At 41.2% G+C, this 20,314-nt stretch overlaps 1 protein-coding gene and 1 long non-coding RNA gene across 3 annotated transcripts in view; one reads left to right on the top strand and one right to left on the bottom strand.

The window, feature by feature from the left end:
- The first annotated feature begins 472 nt into the window (after window positions 1-472).
- On the top strand, window positions 473-5,902 carry LOC143328593 (uncharacterized). The gene is made up of 3 exons (XR_013077826.1): window positions 473-528; window positions 4,521-4,617; window positions 4,721-5,902. It is a non-coding gene; the product is annotated as an uncharacterized LOC143328593 (long non-coding RNA).
- Window positions 5,903-6,365: 463 nt separating this feature from the next.
- fbxo28 (F-box protein 28) overlaps window positions 6,366-20,314 on the bottom strand; it is a 38,156-nt gene continuing 24,207 nt past the window's right edge. For both annotated transcript variants that reach the window (XM_076742786.1, XM_076742784.1), the window contains one exon: window positions 6,366-11,281. In XM_076742786.1, coding sequence (XP_076598901.1) covers window positions 10,770-11,281 — 512 coding nt within the window. In that variant the 3' untranslated portion in view covers window positions 6,366-10,769. The remainder of the gene's footprint in view (window positions 11,282-20,314) is intronic.

The raw sequence follows: 20,314 nt of genomic DNA, 5'->3' as shown, positions 1-20,314 counted from the left end.
GCCAGTTACAGGCCTCCCTGATGTGTGAAGCACAGGTCCATTATTATTATTCCTCATAATTATTCATTATTATTATTATTATTATTATTATTATTATTATTATTATTATTATTATTATTGTTATTATTATTATTATTATTGTTATTATTATTATTATTATTATTATATATCTTTTTTTATGTGCAAGTTGCCCTCAACTCTTGCTGGTACAAACACAATGCCTGAAGCTAAAACGTTAATAAGCATGTAGAGGCAAGTCTTGTGATACTGCCCCCATGTGGTGAGAAATCAGCTAACATATTTTACAAAATGTTTTGGTTAATATCTCAGCAAATGTAAGGCAAAGAAGAAAAATTCTGGACATAGTATCAGAATTGCTTTAAGGGCATGCCACTACTGTCCCGCTGTCTGGCTTTGGCATGCAGAACACTCACAAGCACTTGATCCTGTTCTGTCAGGTTCGCATGATGCCTTCCAGTCTGTTTGGTGTGGCCAGAGGATGCAGGGCACCACACAGCTATGGAGAAGGTGAGGACATATTTGATGGTAGCTCTGTAGAACTGGGTGCAAATATTTTGGGAGTTCTTCATCTTCCATTGCTATGTTTGGATGACCCCAAACACTGATCACATGTTTGATTTGAGATATCAAGTATCATTTTTTCATGACTGATAAACACACTTTTGAGGATGTGGCCAAATTACTTAAAACTGTTGCAACTCATGAATGCTTTGTCCAGTTGCAACCAAGTGCACCTGCTGGTACTTCACAATAATAATTAATGCCTTTCAATGAGGAGCTCCATCTCTTCTTCTGACCAATTAATATCATAACAGAAAACAGTCACTATTGTGTGGAGTACTGACATGACTATCACTGATGTAAATATTGCTAGGGCCCATTGTGGTGCAGCACCACTTGGACCAAGAACAGTAGAGCTTAACTGTCCCACAAACTCCTCCTGTAGCAGCACACAAACTCATGTCAATAGCGTTACAATATGTTATAAGCATAAAAAAAGCTAGTAACTTCACTAAATGTAACATTAGACACTAATGTTACATTTAGACATTTCATTTGTTCATTTACATTTGTTACATTTCCTACGCATCGCACACATGCACACACATGAACTTTTCCACACACTTTACTTAATAAAGTTATCAGGTTTGAGATGGCCATTTCGCTGAACACCACACTGGGGGAAAGAAGATGTGTTTGCTAATCAAGAAGAGCATAATCTGGGAGACAAAATAATCAGAACATAAACAAACAATCTGTGCTGACCAGCCTTATAAATGACCTAAATGCAACTCATAGAGGAGTTTTTTTGTTTTTTTTGAGGGAACTTTAAAGTTCACTAATCCAAAATATTATGAATATGGCAACAGAAGAAGTAGATTATTAGAGTTTAGAAAGAGAAAACAATAATTATCTAATGTAATCTAAAGAATAAAATGACAAGGTGCCTTTGCTATAAAACCAGATAAAATTGATGAATGTTTTATAAATCCTTATACAAGTAAATGGACATCTGTACTCCTGATGCAAAACTTTTGCTGAAGGATAAAGAGCTTGAGCCAATTGAGGAATGGGAGATCAAGCAGGCAATTTCAACACTTGAATTCAAGATTTGTTGTCTCCTCTTTTATTAAAAGCATACAAATAAGCCCAGCAGTCAAAAACTAGGGCACCATCTTGGACAGATGCAACCATAGTGGTCATATTAAAAGGTATTGTAATAAGTAAAAAAGAACATAAAATATCCCTTTATGTGGATGATGTATTATTAAATTTAAGAGAACCTACATCAACAATACCACATTTAAAGACGCTCATTTCTCAGTGTGGATATTACTTAAGATATAAGATAAATAAGGTAAAACAGAGGCTATGGATGTCAGTGGCAGTGTCCCACAAAATGTCAAATTTCTGAGTGGATTTAAATGGCCTAAAGAAGGCATTAAATACCTTTGCATACATATTCTTCCATCTTTACAGAACTTGTGTGATGCTAATTATAGTAAAATAATTTGGTAATTAATTAGTAGTGATGTGGAACAATGGTCTATGCTTCCTCTCTCTCTACTTGGTTGCATTGAAACTATTCATATGAATGTCCTACCCCGACTACTTTATGTATTTTCAGATCATGCCTGGATCATCATAATTTGGACAAAATAATTTTGAAATTCATATGGCTAAAAAGGGTCCTTGGATTAGACTTAAAAACTTTACATAGTGACCTTACACTTCCAAAATGGTCGGATCACAGACTGGTCTATGTGAATGAGTTATTCAGTGGTGACAATCTTAAGACATTTGAGCAGCTGAGAATTGACTTTGATCTCAGACAGATTTCTTTAGATATTTACAGTTATGAACTTTCTTGATGACATGTTTTGTTAAGTTTGTGCTGAATTTACAGGACCCAAAGTGCCAGGCTCAGACAAACAAGACAGGGGGTGGCAGTTTAAGTATTTCAATGAATAAAGGTAATGACTGGGTTCAAGCAAAGCCAAGTCCGTATACTGCGCTGAAGGGCAGACAGATCCAGTCCCTTGGCAAGAGTAGGTATGTCCATGACCTTGGTAAGAACAAACAGACTGATCCAAGTTCCTCTGTGAGAGCAGACTGGCAGGGCACAGACAAAGCAGGTGGGGGTTAGGAACCTGAGCACAACAGGGAAAACACAACCAGTCAGGTATACTGAAGGCAGACAAGACAAAAACTGAAAGGAACTTAGCATGAGCATCAGGTCTGGTCATTACACAGCAAAGCAGACGATACGATGAACTGGATACAACAATGTGGGGAGGATAGACAGGAAAAACACTTCTGTCACTTTACTCTGAATAAGCATCTGTCAAAAGAATCAGTCAAGATGTCTGCACATGGCAGACCTCTCCAACGATCGGGAGTCCGACACCGCCAATATCTGGGTGCTTGTATACTGAGTGAGCAGGTGGGTCTTGATTGATGATTGCATGTCAGTGTGTTCAGGAGGCCAGTCTCAACCTGTTGGCCACACCCTGCAACAACAAAGACACAGACTAGACAGACAGGGGAGAGGCAAACACCAGGAAGGAGAGACACTGGAACACAGAGGGGAAGACTGCAGATCATCATGTTTCTATTAGTTAGACAAAGGGTGAAGGGGGAAAATTGTAAATTAATAAATAAATAGTAAGTTATATCATATATTTTTATCTATGCATCTACATAACTCCCTAAAGATAAAGTGGAGATGGAAAGCAGAATTGTTCATTTCATAACACAGGACATAAATGTGTACTGAGGCTGGCCTGGTTACAAATTCAAATGGAAGGAATTAAATTTAAATGGTAAATAATTACTAGATTCTTCAAAACACCATAAATAACTTCCAAGAAGGGCCCAACACATCGCAGTTCATGTTGGAGGAACTGTGGAACACACATTGCCAATCACACCTTTATACTCTGGCTATATCCTAAACTAAGTGTATTTGGAGAGAAGTACAGTATTTGATGCCTTCAAAGTGGTTTTCCAAAGGGATATTCGCACTATTGGGAGTAATACCTGAGGGGCTGAATGGAAAGGCCAAGAGATACCTTACATGTCTGAAACCAGATCCTTCAACTTGCGATATGTAAATCCAAAAGTATGGGACCTTTATCAGATGGAGCAAATTACATACTCGCTGAGGCTCCAAAAACCCATATTTATTAAACATGAGCGTCCTGTCATGGCTTTGTCAATACGATGAGGCTCATTAATCAGTGGTACTCAGCCCTCGTATGCAATGTTTTGTTATGCTTACAGTATATGTGTAGCATGAGGTTTATGTGTATGCATATACTTCATTTGTATACAGATATTTGTTACTACATGGTACTCTATGTACCGCTTCCATTAAAAACACCTAAAGTAAGCTCCTCTCTTGGGTCCTTTGTGGAAGAGTGTTTAACTTGCACACTAACAAACTACATATAGTGTAGTGAGGGCCCTCAAACCCTCAATGAACTGGTCTCGAAGAACAATTTTCTCACCAGGTACTGCATTTGTAGACTGTTTCTCTATAGAGCTCAATATCTGAGAGTAATAATGGAGGTCTACCCCTTCTGTTTGTTTACGGTTGTAGAAGGACTGTAAAAGCTGAGTGGTGCTACATTTTTCCCCAAATGCATTTCTCAGTTAAGAATACACTTCACTGGGCCCCACTGACCAACCCCTCATACATAATCTCACCTCCTCTGGTGCAGCATCACACAAACAGGGATAGTATGAACTCACACTGTTCCTCAGTTGTTTGTTCTGGGGATCTTAAAACCCTTTCAACCTCTTCAATAAACACTTCCACAGACCTCCCATCTTTACACTCCCCAGTGCTTGAATCAGGCTTCTCTGGGAACATAAATATATGAATGTGAGGGCACAGTTATTGTTTTCTCTTTGCACCCTCGTGTCATCATTTAACCTGGTAAGATCACCTCTCAGTCTGGTAAGCTCTTGTGTTTGAATCTGCATTTCTTCAATAGGTTTTCTACTGGTTCCTGATGGCTCACCTGAAACCTAGCTTGGCCCACCATTGTCATTACCAGAAGTCTCCTCATCACCTGATCCCGAAGACATGATGTGAGTTCAGTTCACTTTTAAGATAATTGTCCAGTCTTTTGCCGGAAGCACTGATGAAGCTTGTTCTTTCGAGGTGGAGTTAGTGTTGAAATCCTCTGCGCAGGTCAGCATGAGTCACTTCAGCAGGAAGCACTGGCACCTTCTGGGGCACTTCAACTTGTCTCTCGCCGATCACCCCTACAACCTCAGGCTGGCCTCTCTGAGACATTCACCACTGGACCGCCTGCAATCTTCACCTATTTCACAGTAGTCTCACTACTCCACGTTGGACACTCTGGAGATTGCACACACAGCGCATCATCCTGCTATACACACGAGGAGATGGCAGTCTCTGGCCTGCGCCACTAGTACAACTTTCTTTACATAATAGTCTCACCATCCTCCGTGCATCTCCAGCTTGGTCAAAAAAAAAAAAAAGATAGACCTAGATGCACCTGGCGAAATCTTGGCACTATAACTTTCTGCCACCTGGTGGCCAACGTCTGTAACAACAGGTGGAAGTGTCAGCTCACTTGAAATGAACATTAACATAGATTTACAACAAGATTACACTCAAAAGAAACAAAACAACGAATGACCTAGGTGGTGACTTATGGTACTAAGTTAGAATTAGTTTTTACCACCTGGTTACACTAAGATACACCAATATTAAAATGCAGGTGTAGTGTTGTACTGCCACCAACATTTTTTGTGAATGCAGACCCCTATTTGTGACGTTTAAAATTTAACTGTAAAATACTTACATTTAAATGTTTGCTAAAGCTTAGTTTCATATTCTGAGGTCAGCATACACATACAACATACATACATACAAAATAATTTCACCATTCGTGTCAAATATTAACTTCATTGTGTGAAATTAAAAGCAAAGTGTAAAATTCAGGAGTTGTAACGTGTGTGCTGACATTTTCAGAAATGGCGGAGGCCATGGGAGTTCCTTTTTTGATGGATGGTTTCTATAGTTTGTATGTGATAAAAATGCATGTTTATTCTGTCATGTATTTGATCAGTATGATGATGACTTAGATGATGGTTGATAGATGAAGTTCAATTAAGATTAGTAACAGAACAACCACAGTGTCGTGAATTTCTTGGAGGGAGTGAGAGAGATGATTTATGCAACTCCAATTTTTATAGAAGAGTCCAATTGTTGATGTGTTATAATAAAATAAAGCTTTGGTAGAAATAAATTTAGAATATAACAGAAAAGGGTCTTCAAAATGTTAGTGGGATTGTAGAGGAAAAAGGGTACAAATACAATTAATTCCTGTTGTTAAATGTGTATGAATGAAGGCAAAATGATGAAATGGTTGAATTATGTTAAAGTATGATGATAAAATGTATGTATTGTGCAGAAATGTAAATTGACAGAATGCAAAAGAATTACAAATATGAAGAAAATACTTTACAAATAAAGATGCATCTCACAAATAAGGAGCTCCGACAATAGCTGATGTCAGCAGCAGCACTAATTGTTATTTTTATATAAACTATCTATGACTATGATAATGTGTAATGTGAATAATTTGAATTTGAACATTCAACGAATTTCATTCCCATAAGCCTGAGTTGTATTTAGACAGCTGCTAATGTTAGCACACTACCATACTAAGATGGACATGAAAAACTAAATCATTGACTGCCCCTTAATCTCTAAAAAGTACAAATTAACTCAAAGTGACTGAAGATGCAGAACATTACCTGTAAAAATAGAGCTTGTAATTGGTGTAAACATAGAGATATGTGGGTAACTTAGGTTGAACTTTAATAGGTTTGATTTGTACATTTGTAACAGTAAAGTGAGCAACAAAACCTTACAGTTGGCCCCAACTTGGCCAAATCAAAAGATAGTTTTCTTGGTATACATACATGAAATAATTCACAATCTACACTTTAAAGTACATGAAGATTACAGTCAATTTTTCTAAACTGAGACGCAGTCTCAAATTAAGCCACTAGATTACATCTTGTGTGTCATTATAATACACGCTAGTGTTCATCAAGACGTGAACTGCATTTCCAAAGTTTCTTTACCAAAGGTTCATGCCACAAGGGGTTCAGGTCAACCAAACAGCAGAAAAGCTTCAAACAAAGAAAACAAAAGTGCTGCCACAATATGGGCTCACAGCTAGCCAAGCCTCACAAGGCAAGAGATGAGTTTGTACAGGAGAGGGTAAAAGTACCATTGCACAGTGGAGTAAAAGATGCTTTTTAAATAACAGCTGTGGAAACTAATCTTACTCTGAGCTATTTTGTTGAGCACAAACTTGTAACATTTCCAGCACCCTTCTACTGTCACTGCAAACCAGTCACCAAAAAAAAAAAAAAAGTGATGCCATATTTTCTTACTTCCCTCTGATGTATCTATCCATGCAGTTAGGCAAAATTCAACTCACTTCCCTTGTTTTGGGGTGGAGGCAGAACTCTGAAAGACATATCCCTAACAGAAAAAACAAAATCTACACGGCACATTTGTAATTTGTGTGAACAAACCCACTTTGGACATCATTACACATAATATTTTTTAAAATATTTTTCCTACTTTCATTTAAGAACGCTACAAGTGTTTTTCTCAATTTCTTCCCATTTGTTACAATTATTACTCAGGGTAACACTGAGTGAGTTCAGCAGATATGTATTGGAGCAATCTGAGACTTAACCATGTAAACACTTCACATCCTTTTAAATAGATCATACTCCATACACTGTAGGCTAAGAGATGCATCTGAATGCTCTGAAAAACAGCTAGCTAGTGGACCTTGATTTAGGGTTATTTTGTGAGAATTCAACCACATCTCAAGGTCTTCATCATTGGAAACAGAAGTTTGGTTTAATGTTGTCACACTCAAAAATAACACTTAGTCCTTTCTGCACTGGCTCCCTGTAAGATCCAGAATAAAATTTAAAATCCTTCTTCATGCCTCTAAAGCCCTAAACAGTCAGTCACCATCAAAGAGCTCAGAGTGCCCTTTCACCAAACCCCATGCTCCCAGAATGCAGGCTTACTTGTGGTTCCTAAAGTCTCCAAAAGTAGAAATGAAGCCAGGGTCTTAGACTATCAAGCTCTTCTCCCATGGAACCAACTTCCAGTCACTATCCAGGGGGAAGAGACCCTCTCTACGTTTAAGAGTTGGCTTGAAACTTTACTCTTTGATAAAACTAATAGTTAGGGCTGGCTCAGGCTTGCCTTGGACCAGCCCCTTATTATGCTGCTAAAGGCCTAGACTGCCAGTGACTTCATATGGTACACTGAGCTCCTCTCTCCTCCCCTCCCTCTCCATCTGTATGCATTTATGTTGAAAAAACATGCTAAGTGGCTTCTTCCCCAGAGTCCTTGTGCTTTCTCATCTCATAGGTTCCCATCGATCATGGTTGCGCCTACTGCTGTGGTCCTGCTTGATTAGTCACATTTCTACTATTATCCTATTGATATTATTGCTTTTCTGTATATATACTAATACATATGAATACTAATCACATTTCATATACTATTTTCTTATTAGTCATATTTCTATAATTATACCTGCTATCATTATTTTTCCTCATTGCTGTGCATGTTGCTCTCTCCCTCTCTAAACCCAACTGGTCTAGGCCGATGGTCACCCTCCCAGAGCCAGATTCTGTTCAGGTTTCTGCCTGTTAAAAGGAAGATTTTTTATTTATTTTTCCATTGTTGCCCTCGCCGAGTGTTTTTCTCATGGGGAAACTGGAACAGTTGGATTTATGTACAATAAAGAGTTTGGTTTAGACATGATCCGTATGGAGAGTATCATGGGACACTTGTGATTTGGCATGATACAAATAAACTGAATTGGTTTCGGCTAGGAGTTGTTGGTATGAAACGAAGGATTGTGAATTTCTCTGCATTTCTCTTTTGATAAACTGATTTTGGCAGAAGCAAGTCACTAGCAAGTTGCTGCAGTGAAATGAATGGAAATCAAGGCTGTCCAGAACGTAGAACAACACATTCACAAACTAACACCCAGTGTAATGTTCAACTGTACTGAACTGTACCTTATTGTAGTAAATAAGATGCCATATGTAAAAACACGGGTATGACCCTCAAAGGAAAGATGCCAAACATTGCTTATGGTAGGAGAGCAGTTATACAGTTTTGTTAAAGTCTTCTACACAGTACATACAGTAACTTCTCATGCAAAAGAGAAGCATGAACATCAGCACTAGGTTGCACCAGCTATGTGCAAGTTCAAACATAGCCTTTTTGAATGGAATTTCTAAGGACGGAGATTAAGGGGTTACATCAGTAAAAGCAGTTCCAATGCAGGCATAAGTTACAACTTAAATTTTACACCTACCATTTAATAGGTGTTGTCTCCCATAAAATAGCAATTGGCATAGTGCATTGTTTTGAAAGATGGGATAACTGGGATGAGGAGGAGTGAATTATACCGACTGATTGCATCAGCAACAAATTCTCTGTAATAGTACACAAACTACTCCTGTAACAGTCCTCAAACTAACATCGACATAGCTGTACACTATGTTATAGGGCTAGAATGCTGGTAACTTGACTACATTTGACATCTACTCCTAGTGTTGGCAAACAAATTTATAGAATCAGATAACTTAACAATTACAACTACGAATTTCTAACAGTTTGCAATTTCATTTGCCTATTAATAAGGTACTGTTATATGTTGTAGATAAGGGTTTCATCACTCAATGTCACTGTTGCTATTTTGCATTTGCTGTAGATTGAGGTTGTATAGTTATCTCCAAATCATAATGCTTTGTCCTAGTGTACATGTCTTCTTGTTGTCTGGCAAAATATTAACATTAGCTGTGTTTTTAGGCATTAGCCTCTTCAGTATTGCATAGCAAAATGAAAAAAGACAACTGGGCACAAGAGAAAGCATAACAATAAACACTGCATTAACAATAGTGCTTTTCACTGATTGGCTACATGAAGTGAAAATGTAACTGTCTGTGACAACAATTTGGTGAGTTTGGACTTAACACCAGAGTAGTTAAGATTAACCTTATGCCTCCATGGTGCAACCAAACATCAACACAGCTTTAGTATCAAACAAACTTGTTTAGTTTGGAGTTTGCACCATAAAGAAAGAGAGAAAACTTGACATATAGCTGGTTCAATGGGCCACAGGTACTTTCAAGCACACCAGTCTGCTTTCACTGAAAACCTTTTACAGAATTTATTGTTTTCACACACAGGAGAGCTGTGGGTGTAATTATCACCTCTGCATTTCTAAAGTTTAAAGTGATATGCATCAGTGGTTGCTGAAGTACAGTGGAAAGATAAGTCCCCTTGCAAATAACATCTGCCTTCATGTTGCACCCTCTGCCAAACAGGGAAGGAGGAGGCAGCAGGTGACACTTTAGTAATGGTGCTTGAAGACTGCCCATTTCTTTCTTTAAGATCCCATTCTTTGTTTCTATGGTCATTCAAGAACTGATTAGACTGAACTGAACTGAGCAGCAACTTTGGATAGACCAAACCGGCCACTGGCAAGGAATATAGATTACTTGTTAGATGATTTTATTGCACTTAACTGAAGTTACGAAGAGGAAACTGTGAACGAAATTAATGCTTCTGGATTATGACTTCCTACCCATGTGAAAATGGAAAGGAGATCACTGATTACCAATAACATGCAACTTCTATTTTGTTGTAATTTATGGCCTGTCACAACTTGTGTGTTTCCAAAATAAATTATCTGGTAGATTTTATTTCAGGAAAAGAAACTGCATTAATAACACAATGTGACTTCTGTTAACCAAATTCACCAACCATCTGATTTTCTGATTTGTCAACCAATTTTTTTTCAAACATTTAAGGCTCTTAGAAAATTATCTACATTAAAAAGCTGTACAGTCATTTTAATGTAACCTCCAATAGTCTTCTAGAAACCACCTCCAACCACCTGCATATACTCTGATTTAGTTAAGTGGCTTTGTAGGGATAAGTCTTATGATATTCTATATTTCTTCTTGTTAACAAGTCCCATGTACAGAGCAGGGAGAAAACACTTGTACAGCAAAACATACAAGGATACTCCTGACTCATCTCATATAGTACAGGTGATAAGTGATGCAGGGAATTGGGGATAAGGTGTGATCAGTCAGACCAGAAATCAAAAACAAAACTCCAACTAAATGACACACAGAGTCTCTTATTTCTTGCTGCGTAGCCGTTTGGACTGTCGTGGCAGGTCTGAGCTCTTTCTGATACGTTTGAGTGAAGACACCCCCTCGCCCTCTGGCTCTCTGGCTAGAGATGCTGTGGCCATGCTGCCACTTGCCAACACAGTACCAGATGTGCTGGCAACAGTGGAAGACACAGCAGCACCACTGGATGTGGAGGGGACAGCTGTGCTGGACCTGGGTTCCCCCATAGCAGCAGCACTACTGTCCATCAGTTCACGGAGCTTGTGTTCCAGCTCAGCAAGGCGGGCGTTCTGCTCAGCAATCACCTGGGTCTGTTCAAGCAGCTTCTGCTCTTGGTCCTGGAGCTGCTTCTGCTGCTCCAGCTGCTTGACACGGATTTCCTGCATCTCCCTCCGTAGCACTGTCATGGACGCTCCATTCACCTTCACCTGCTGCTGGACCTTGGTCATTTCAGAGCGTGACGGTGTATTCTTAGCCAGCAGGGACATGGTGGTCAGAGAGGTAGATGGACCTGCCACTGAGGGAACAAGACAGGGGGTCAGAGGTCTTCAGGATTTTACTGTTGCACAAAAATACAACAAACGAACTGATCCTGCAGGGCAAAAGTAAAAAAGCACCAGGACAAGATCTTTCATATTTATTGTGCATGACAAGTGAGCTTTGTTGGGAAGACAGCTGCTTGAAGGGAACAAGGGGACACAAATCATGGCAAAAAGTGAAGAACCAAAGGTGATATGTTCAAATGTTTTTGTTGTTCTTGTTTTGTCCAACCATTCAAAACCCAAAAGATATTCAATGTACCATGATACAAAAACAGAGAAAAGCAGATTGAATGTCTCACACTGGAGAATGAAAAAACAGATTGCTTGGATTTTCTAGTTGATACATGACCAAAATAATTTGATTTTGTTTGGTTACGGGTTACGGTGTAAAGGTTATAAGGGTTGAGGTGAGGTTATTAAGTTCATAATTCATGAGGGATGACTCTTTGTTACTGGCCAAGTAACTGTAGAATATGGTCATGCAAAATAATATATTAAGTGCTTTATAATGATTAAGAAAGAGCCAATATGCTACTAATATGCATGCTAATAAGCAGCTAGTTAATGGTGACTATGTGTAATATACGAGAGCTTTTCTGAACTTCTTGTTGGAGGAGCAGCTGTATGGAAACAGAACAAACATGGACTCTTGCAGGTCTGCCTGAAACCTGGCTCAGGAAGCACACACTGCGTTACATCTGTTCGGCTTTCACCATGTAACGGAGCTTTTGGGGAAAACCAGGAGAGGCGGAGTCTACTCTTACATTAATGAAGGTTGGTGTACAGATATCACATAGTTGGAGTAATCATGCAGCCCTCATCAAGAGACCCTATCCACAAACTGTAAACTCTTTAATTCACTGTGGGAGTTCTTGTTTATTCTGGTCGGTGTTTACATTCAACCTCAGGCTTGCATTAGTAAGGCTTTACAACATCTTGCTGACAAGGTGACTAACGTGGGGCAGAAACATCCAGACTCCCTGCTAATGGTTCTTGGGAACTTCAACAGAGCCAATGTCATCCATTACCTGCCAAAATACAGACAGCACATTAAGTGTCCCACAAGGGACAGTATTACACCAGACCACTGCTCCACGATATTTAAGGACACACACCACTCTGTCCTCCATGCAGCCTTGGGGTTTTCCAAACACTGTTTGATCCATCTTCTTCCATCCCACAGGCAGAAAATGAAATCTGCTAAGCCTGTAGGTAAGACTGTGAAAAGACAGACCACTGATGCAAAGCTGGAACAACAGGCCTGCTTTGACTTCACTGATTGGAATGTTTTTGAGGCTGCTGCAACAGATCTGGCTAAACTCACTGTTTAGCACTGTGATGACCGTGACTTCTGCACATACAACAACAGTAAACCATGCCTCTCCGGTAAACTCTGGTAGCTTTGCCAGGCTAAGGAGGAGGCCTACAGAAGCCTGGACAGAATCCTGTATAACTAAGCCAGAAACACACAATAACAGGAGATTAAAGTAACAAAGAGGTGCTGCCGGAGGACAGCTTTTCAGCTAACACTGATTCATCAGTGTGGAGAAAACTGCAAGTCATTATCAACTATAGGTCTCTCAAAACCCAGCTCACTGTGCCAGCCTCCACCTGTCAGTGAACAACAGACTTCCTGGAAGCAGTAGGTGAGGCTGGAAAAATCACATCCGGCACCTGGACCATCAGCACAGGAGCCATCCCCAAGTGTGTGTGCTCCCCCACCCCGATCTTCTCCCTCTACACCCATGACTCAGGAGACCTGTCTGCTATACTCCTGAAGTTTGCAGATGACACACCGGCCATCTGCCACATCCAAGACAGTGATTGGTCTGCATACAGACAAGAGGTTGAACAGCTGGTCCTCTGGTGCAGTCAGAACAACCTGGAGCTGAACACACTCAAAACTGTGGAGACGACAATGGACTTCAGGCCACGGCAGCTGCACTGACGGTATTGCATGACACGACAGGAGTCACAAAACCAGTTTCCATTATCCAGTAAATGCTGTTTTTTTTTTTGTTTTTTTTTAAACTGGGAAAATCTGTTGAAGCCTGACACATTTAAGTCTCTCCTCTCATAATGTCCTGTGAAAAGTAATTATTGTAGGTGACTTTAATGTACATGTCGACGTTGATAATGACAGCCTTAGCACTGTGAATTTACATGAACCTACTCACTGTTTTAACCACACCCTCGACCATGTTCTGACATATGGCATTGAAATTGAAGACTTCATAGTCTCCTCACAGAATCCTCTTTTATAGGACCGTCATTTAATAACTTTTAAATTCATACTACCAGACTACCCGCCAGTAGGCAAAAATCCTTATACCAGACTCCTGTCTGACAGTGCTGTAGCTAAATTTAAGGATATGATTGCATTAGCATTTAATTCAATGCCATGTCTCTATACAACTCTATACGACTTCAATGCTAACCTTAGTCCCACCCAAATTGACTACCTGGTTGATAGTGCTACAGGTTAATTGCGTATGACACTTGACACTTGTTGCCCCCTTAAAAAAGAAGATAATAAAACATGCTTCCTTTAGGGAACATTATCAGGAAACAGGTTGGATTATTGCAATTCCTTACTATCAGGCTGCCCAAATTCGTTGCTCTCCAGTAAACTCAGGTAGCTGAGTTTACCAGACTCATGAGAGATCATATTTCATAATCTGGAGACCGGGAATGAGCAAATGAACCTGTTCTTTTCAACAGATTTGATTCTACCCCCCGTTCTTCCCACCACCCACCGGAGTCCAGACCTTATGCCTTGGACCAGCTCCTAGTTATGCTTCTCCACATCCCCTCCCAGCCTCTCACAGCATCCCTGACACCAACAGCACCCTCTTCACACCATTTAACCTCCCTCCGCTCCACTTCTCAGACTACATTCACCTCCCCCCATGTCACTTTACAGGAGCCACCTCCCCAGCTTCTCCATAACGACTGACCAGGTGAGGAAGGAGTTCAGGAGGATGAAGGCAAGGAAGGCTACAGGCCCGGATGGCATCAGCTCCAATCTGCTCAGGGACTCCGCAGATCTGCTCTGCTGGATCCTCCTGCATATCTTCAACATGAGTCTCAGTCTGGAGAGAGTTTCGACCCTTTGGAAAACTTCCTGTGTGGTTCCAATCCCAAAGACCGCTCACCCCAGGGAGCCCAACCACTTCAGGCCAGTAGCTTTAACCTCCCACCTGATGAAGACCTTGGAGAGAATTATACTCAACCACCTCCGTCACCTGGTGGGCAGCGAGCTGGACCCCCTACAGTCTCCATATCATCCAAGCATCGGCGTGGAGGACACAGTCAGACACCTGCTCAGTCGATATCTTTCCCATCTGGAGCATACTGGAAGCATGGTGAGGGTCACATTCTTTGACTTTTCCAGTGCTTTCAACACGATCCAACCATCACTGATCAGGGGGAAGCTGTAAGGTGCCAGCATAGACTGCCACCTGGCTGCATGAACCATCGACTACCTCACCAACAGACCACATTATGTGAGGCTTTGCGATTGCATGTCCGATATGGTAGTTTGCAGCACGGGGACTCCACAGGGGACAGTGCCTTCCTCTTCACCCTTTACATATCGGACTTCAGACTCATCACTGACAGCTGCCACATCCAAAAGTTCTCTAATGACACAGCCGTCGTTGGACATGTATCACAGGGGAACGAATTGGGGTACAGGGAGGTTGTAATCAACTTTGTCAACTGGTGTGGACTGAACCACCTGCACATACCACAACGCCAGCAAGATGAAGGAGATGGTAAATGATTTCTGAAGGAACGTACCACAGACTACACCAGTGAACATCCAGGGCTTGGACATTGAGATCGTGGGGGATTACAAATACCTAGGTGTTCACCTAAACAACAAACTGGACAGGACAAATAACACAGATGCCCTGTACAGGAGGGGCCAAAGTCATCTGCACCTGCTAAGAAGAGTGAGGTCCTTAGTAGTATGTAGGACACTGTTAAAAACATTTTATGACTCTGTGGTGGCATCTGCAGTTTTCTATGCCGTGGTTAGCTGGGGCTGTGGGAGCTCTGAGAGGGACAGAAAAAGACTTAACAAACTGGTCAGGAGAGCTGGCTCTGTCCTGGACTGCCCTCTGGACACTATTGAGGAGGTGGGTGAGAGGAGGATGTCAGCCAAGCCGACATCGATCATGGAGAACCCATCCCACCCCCTGCATGAAACAGTGGGGGGCTTAAGCAGCTCCTTCAGTAACAGGCTGCTGCATCCAGTCTGTGAGAAAGAACGCTACTGCAGGTCTTTCATCCCAACAGCTGTCAGACTGTTTAACTCCAGCATCATGTAATGTAGCACTGTATGGATGCTGTCTTTCTCAATTCTATATCATACCCACTTTTTCTTTGCACTACTGTTTCAATGCTAATAAATGCTCTAATGCTAATATCTGCTCACATTTATCCATTTCACCTGGTACAATTTCTAAGTTGTGTATTTCTCTCAACTGTGCAATAACACTATTTATTATCCATATTGGCAACTGTATTTTTATAAACTGCATATATTAGTGCATACACATAAACCCAGTATTTCTCAAGGGAAATAGTATTTTCTCAAGTACGATAGTATTCTCAAGTGGAATACATTTCTTGTCAGTAGTTACTTTTTCTCATAACTAGCAACAGTACTTCTCTACGGCTGTAGGATTATTTGGCTTTTACTATTTTTATAATCTGTAAAAACGTACATATACATAGTTGGTTTCTTTTTGTATTCCGTATCTTGAATAATTTTATATTTTTATTTTTTGACCCCTTATGCCACTGTGCCTGCTTTTTGTAACCTGTTGGCTGTAAGGACTAAGTTTCCCCAGTGTGGGATCAATAAAGTCCTATCTTTCTCCAATATTAGCCACTCTGCACTGGCTCCCTGTAGAATATAATTTAAAATCCTACTCCTTACTTACAAAGCCATAAATGGTCAGGCACCATCTTATCTCAAAGTGCTCATAGTACCTTGCTACCTGACTAGAACACTGTATTCCCCTAAAGTCTCCAAAAGCAGAACGGGAGCCAGAGCATTTAGCTATCAAGCTCCTCTCCCATGGAACCATCTTCTAGTCTTTGTCCGGGAGGCAGACACTGTCTCTACTACTCTACATTTAAGAGAAGGCTTAAAACTTTCCTTTTTGATAAATGTTATGAGGCTGGCTCGAGCTTGCCTTGAACCAGCCCCTAGTTATGCTGCTATAGGATTAGACCATCGATGGACCTCCAAAGATACACCGAGCTCCTTTGTTCTTCTCTCCCTCTCCATCCTTTCATGTCCTACCAAAGCGTGTTACTAACTTAGCTTCCTCCCCGGAGTCTTTGCGCTTTGTCGTCTCACAGGTTCCCATGGATAGTGGCTGAATCTGGATTGTGGATTATAGCTACGTCTCCTGCCATAGCCCTGCCTGACATCCACTGCAACCGCTACTGTGACTGCATTTCTGTCTGTCTCTCTCTGTCTGTCTGTCTGTCTCTTGCTCTCTCTCTTACCCAACGAAGCAGGTGGCCACCAACCCAGGGCTTGGTTCTGCCTGAGGTTTCTTCCTGTTAAAAGGAAGTTTTTCCTCACCATTGTCGCCAAGTGCTTGCTCATGAGGGAATTTTTGGGTCTCTGTAGATGTACCAGCTGTACCAGCTCTAGATGGAAAGTGTCCTGAGACACTTCTGTTGTGATTTGGCGCTATATAAATAAAATTGAATTGAATTGAATTTGAATAAAGTGATTCATTAAATGAGTTTGCCTTTTTTAAATTAAGTTTATTTTCAGTTTTGTCAACATAAACACATACTTTCACTTATACTTACTACTTTTACTGCACTGCCACTTACTACCTGTTGCACGTCACCTGTTCACATACCGTGTCATGTCACTTGCACTACTTATGTGTATTTATATATTTTTTTTTTGATATGATATGCCTATTTGCACTTCTGGTTAGATGCTACACTGCATTTCGTTGTCTGTGTTGCACTCTGACGATGACAATAAAGTTGAATCTAATCTAATACTGTAAATACATATAAATGTACTTGTGTGTATGTATTCAGAGCTCTGATACAGTTCTCTCTGTCTGCAGTCACCATTCTGCAGTCTCACTCATTGTCCCACCCATAGTGCTAACTGACTGTGTTGTGGGCTGGACACTCAGCCTTGATAGATAGATAGCTAGTCTATGAATACAAAAGGCTACTGTGCCACAGCATGCACAGACTGAGTTGCTCCAGATAGTGAAAAGATATACACAGGAATTTGACTTGGTGATACAGTGCAATGAATTTAAGTTCACAGTTAAAGAAACAGAAAAAAATAGGATGACCTAGTAGGGACAGTGCAAAACGGTTAAAGTTTACTTTAGACTGTAATATTTAGATTGGGCTTACCTTGAATCAGTGCAATAATACAGTTGCAATGTTACTTTGACATTACTTGTGTAGTCTTTGCTTGTGTTATTCATGTTTTTCATATAAAGTTGAATCTAATCTAATCCAATCTTATTTAATTTGTATATAATAATAATAATAATAATAATAATAATAATAATAATAATAATAATAACAATAATAATAATAATAATAATAATAATAATATAGGCTGCTGTTCATCCAAATTTTGGATGTCCTTGGATTTTTCTGTATGAAACCCCAAATCCTTGACCAGTTACAGAGGAAATGGCAAGGATGCAGGGCTGCTGCCATATGAAAAGTGAGGAGGAGGCAATACAAACCATTTTTTCCATTGTTTGTTATGGGGAATGCGAGGTCCCTGGTGAATAAGAACGCCTCTGTAGCCAGCTTTCACACAGTATGGGCTGACACAGATTGCAGAGAAAGTGGTAAGAAGAAAGAAGGGAGATTTCAGTGTTTTCCCCAACAACAGATGGTGCAATCCTGGACCTGGGCATTTCGGTAGCCAGGACTGTTAGCAGTGAGTCTGCGTCCAATATTATCAGCTAAGACAGTTCAAATGTGCCATTGTTGTTGCTGTTTATATCCTGCTGTCAGCTGATGCAATGGATGGGATGTCATCAACTCAGTCACTGCCTGACCATTAACACTTTCATGATGGTTTCTGGAGATTTTAACCACACTTCCCTCTACACTTCCAATTTTTCAGCAATTTGTCAACTGCCCCACCACATCATAACCTGGTACTTCTCACCCCCACATACACACCCATTGTTCAGAAGTGGCTGGTGACCACAAGGACCATGAAGAGGTAGTCACAAGAAGCAAATGAGATACTGAAGTAGTGTTTTGAAACCACAGACTTGGATGTACTCTGTGAATCCATGGAGATGACATCAACTCCATGACTAGCTGGAGTCATGCATGACAGAAAAAATCAACTTCTGTGTTGATAACATCATACCCACCACAACAGCCAGATGGTACCCTGATAACAAATCAAAAATATTAAGTGTTTGAAAAAAGGACATCTCTCTTGCATCTGCAGAAATCTTTCTTACAGATTTCAAATTAGATGCAAGATGGCACCAGTGTTTCAGGCGTGCCATCAGCCGCTCCGTATGCTGTGTGTGTTTTTACTGTTTGTAACACTTGCTGCACTTAAAGTCAACTCTCTGCTGGTGTATGATCGCCAAACGTTGCTAGATCTGAGAACCTCCACTACAGGTCTGGTCAACTTAGATCATAATGGACACCGAACTCTACCTCCGTTCCTCTCGGATATACCGGCACACCTTTGCCGCACGTCAGCGCCACTCCCTCGGCGAAAACGCCACCGCAGGCGCGGTAAGCGTGGCGGCCGTTTGGTAAGGCTGAGGGTCGCGCTGATGCGTCCCGATCGTGTCGGATTTGGAGCGGTGCCTCGCCTCTGTATCTCCTGACATTGGCTGGATCCTGTCGCGGCCTATTTGGTACCGGTGGCCGGCCTGGATGACCTGTTCCTCCCCCGCGGCCCCTGCCCTCCTCATCCACGCTGGCGTGGAGCCGACCCAGGGAACCTGCAGCTTCTCCGCGAGCAGTGTCTGTCAACGGCTCGCTCTGACCCACCAGCCCTAGCCAGGTTTGGCCTGGTTAATGCAAGATCGCTTGCTAATAAAACATTCATCCTGAAGGATTTCTTCACATCGCGTGATCTGGACTTCCTTTTTGTCACAGAGACATGGCTGAGCCTTGGTGAGTCCAGTGCTTTCACAGAACTTTTACCTGCCGACTGTTGCTATTTTAATTCTCCACGGACATCTGGTCGAGGAGGAGGAATTGCAAGTGTCTTTAAAAGCCACTTCAAATGTAAACAAATATCGCTGTCATCGGCTCCCGCCAGCTTTGAATTAAGCCTGTTTGAGCTGGGATGTCCTCACACGGTGCTGTGTGCTGTCGTCTATCGACCTCCAAAATACAACAGGGATTTTATAACTGACTTTTCTGCGTTCCTGGCTGATACCATGCCGAAATATGACAGAGTTTTGATCGCTGGTGACTGCAATATTCATGTGTGCTGCCCGGAAAACCCCCTGGCGAGGGATTTCTTAAATCTCATTGACTCTTTTAATCTCGTACAATCTGTATTGGGCCCTACACATGTACAGGGACACACACTTGATCTTGTTTTGTCATTTGGTTTGCCTGTCTATAATCTGGAAGTCTGAGAAGCATATTTCTCTGATCATATGCCTGTACTTTTTGAAGCCGCAGTGTGTTTTAACTCTGTTAAACCTCCCGCTGCTGTTCGCAGCTGCCGGGTTATTAACCCTTCCACTGCCGCTCACTTCTCGTCTGCTTTCAGTCAGATCTGCGCCACTACTGATCCTGCACACCTTGACACAGAGGCTCTTTGCTCTCAGTTTTTTCACTCTTGCCAGTCTGCCATCGACTCTGCTGCCCCATTAAAGAGCAGGCAGCGTAAAGTTAAACCTGAGCCGTGGTTGAATGAAACAACCCGCAGTGTCAGACAGGAGTGTCGCAGAGCTGAGCGTAAATGGAAAAAAGATAAACTAGAGGTGTCTTTT

Source organism: Chaetodon auriga, chromosome 11, assembly GCF_051107435.1.
Source record: "Chaetodon auriga isolate fChaAug3 chromosome 11, fChaAug3.hap1, whole genome shotgun sequence".
In the NCBI taxonomy this organism is placed as follows: Eukaryota; Metazoa; Chordata; class Actinopteri; order Chaetodontiformes; family Chaetodontidae; genus Chaetodon; species Chaetodon auriga.
This window is presented reverse-complemented; position numbering and strand designations above follow the sequence as displayed.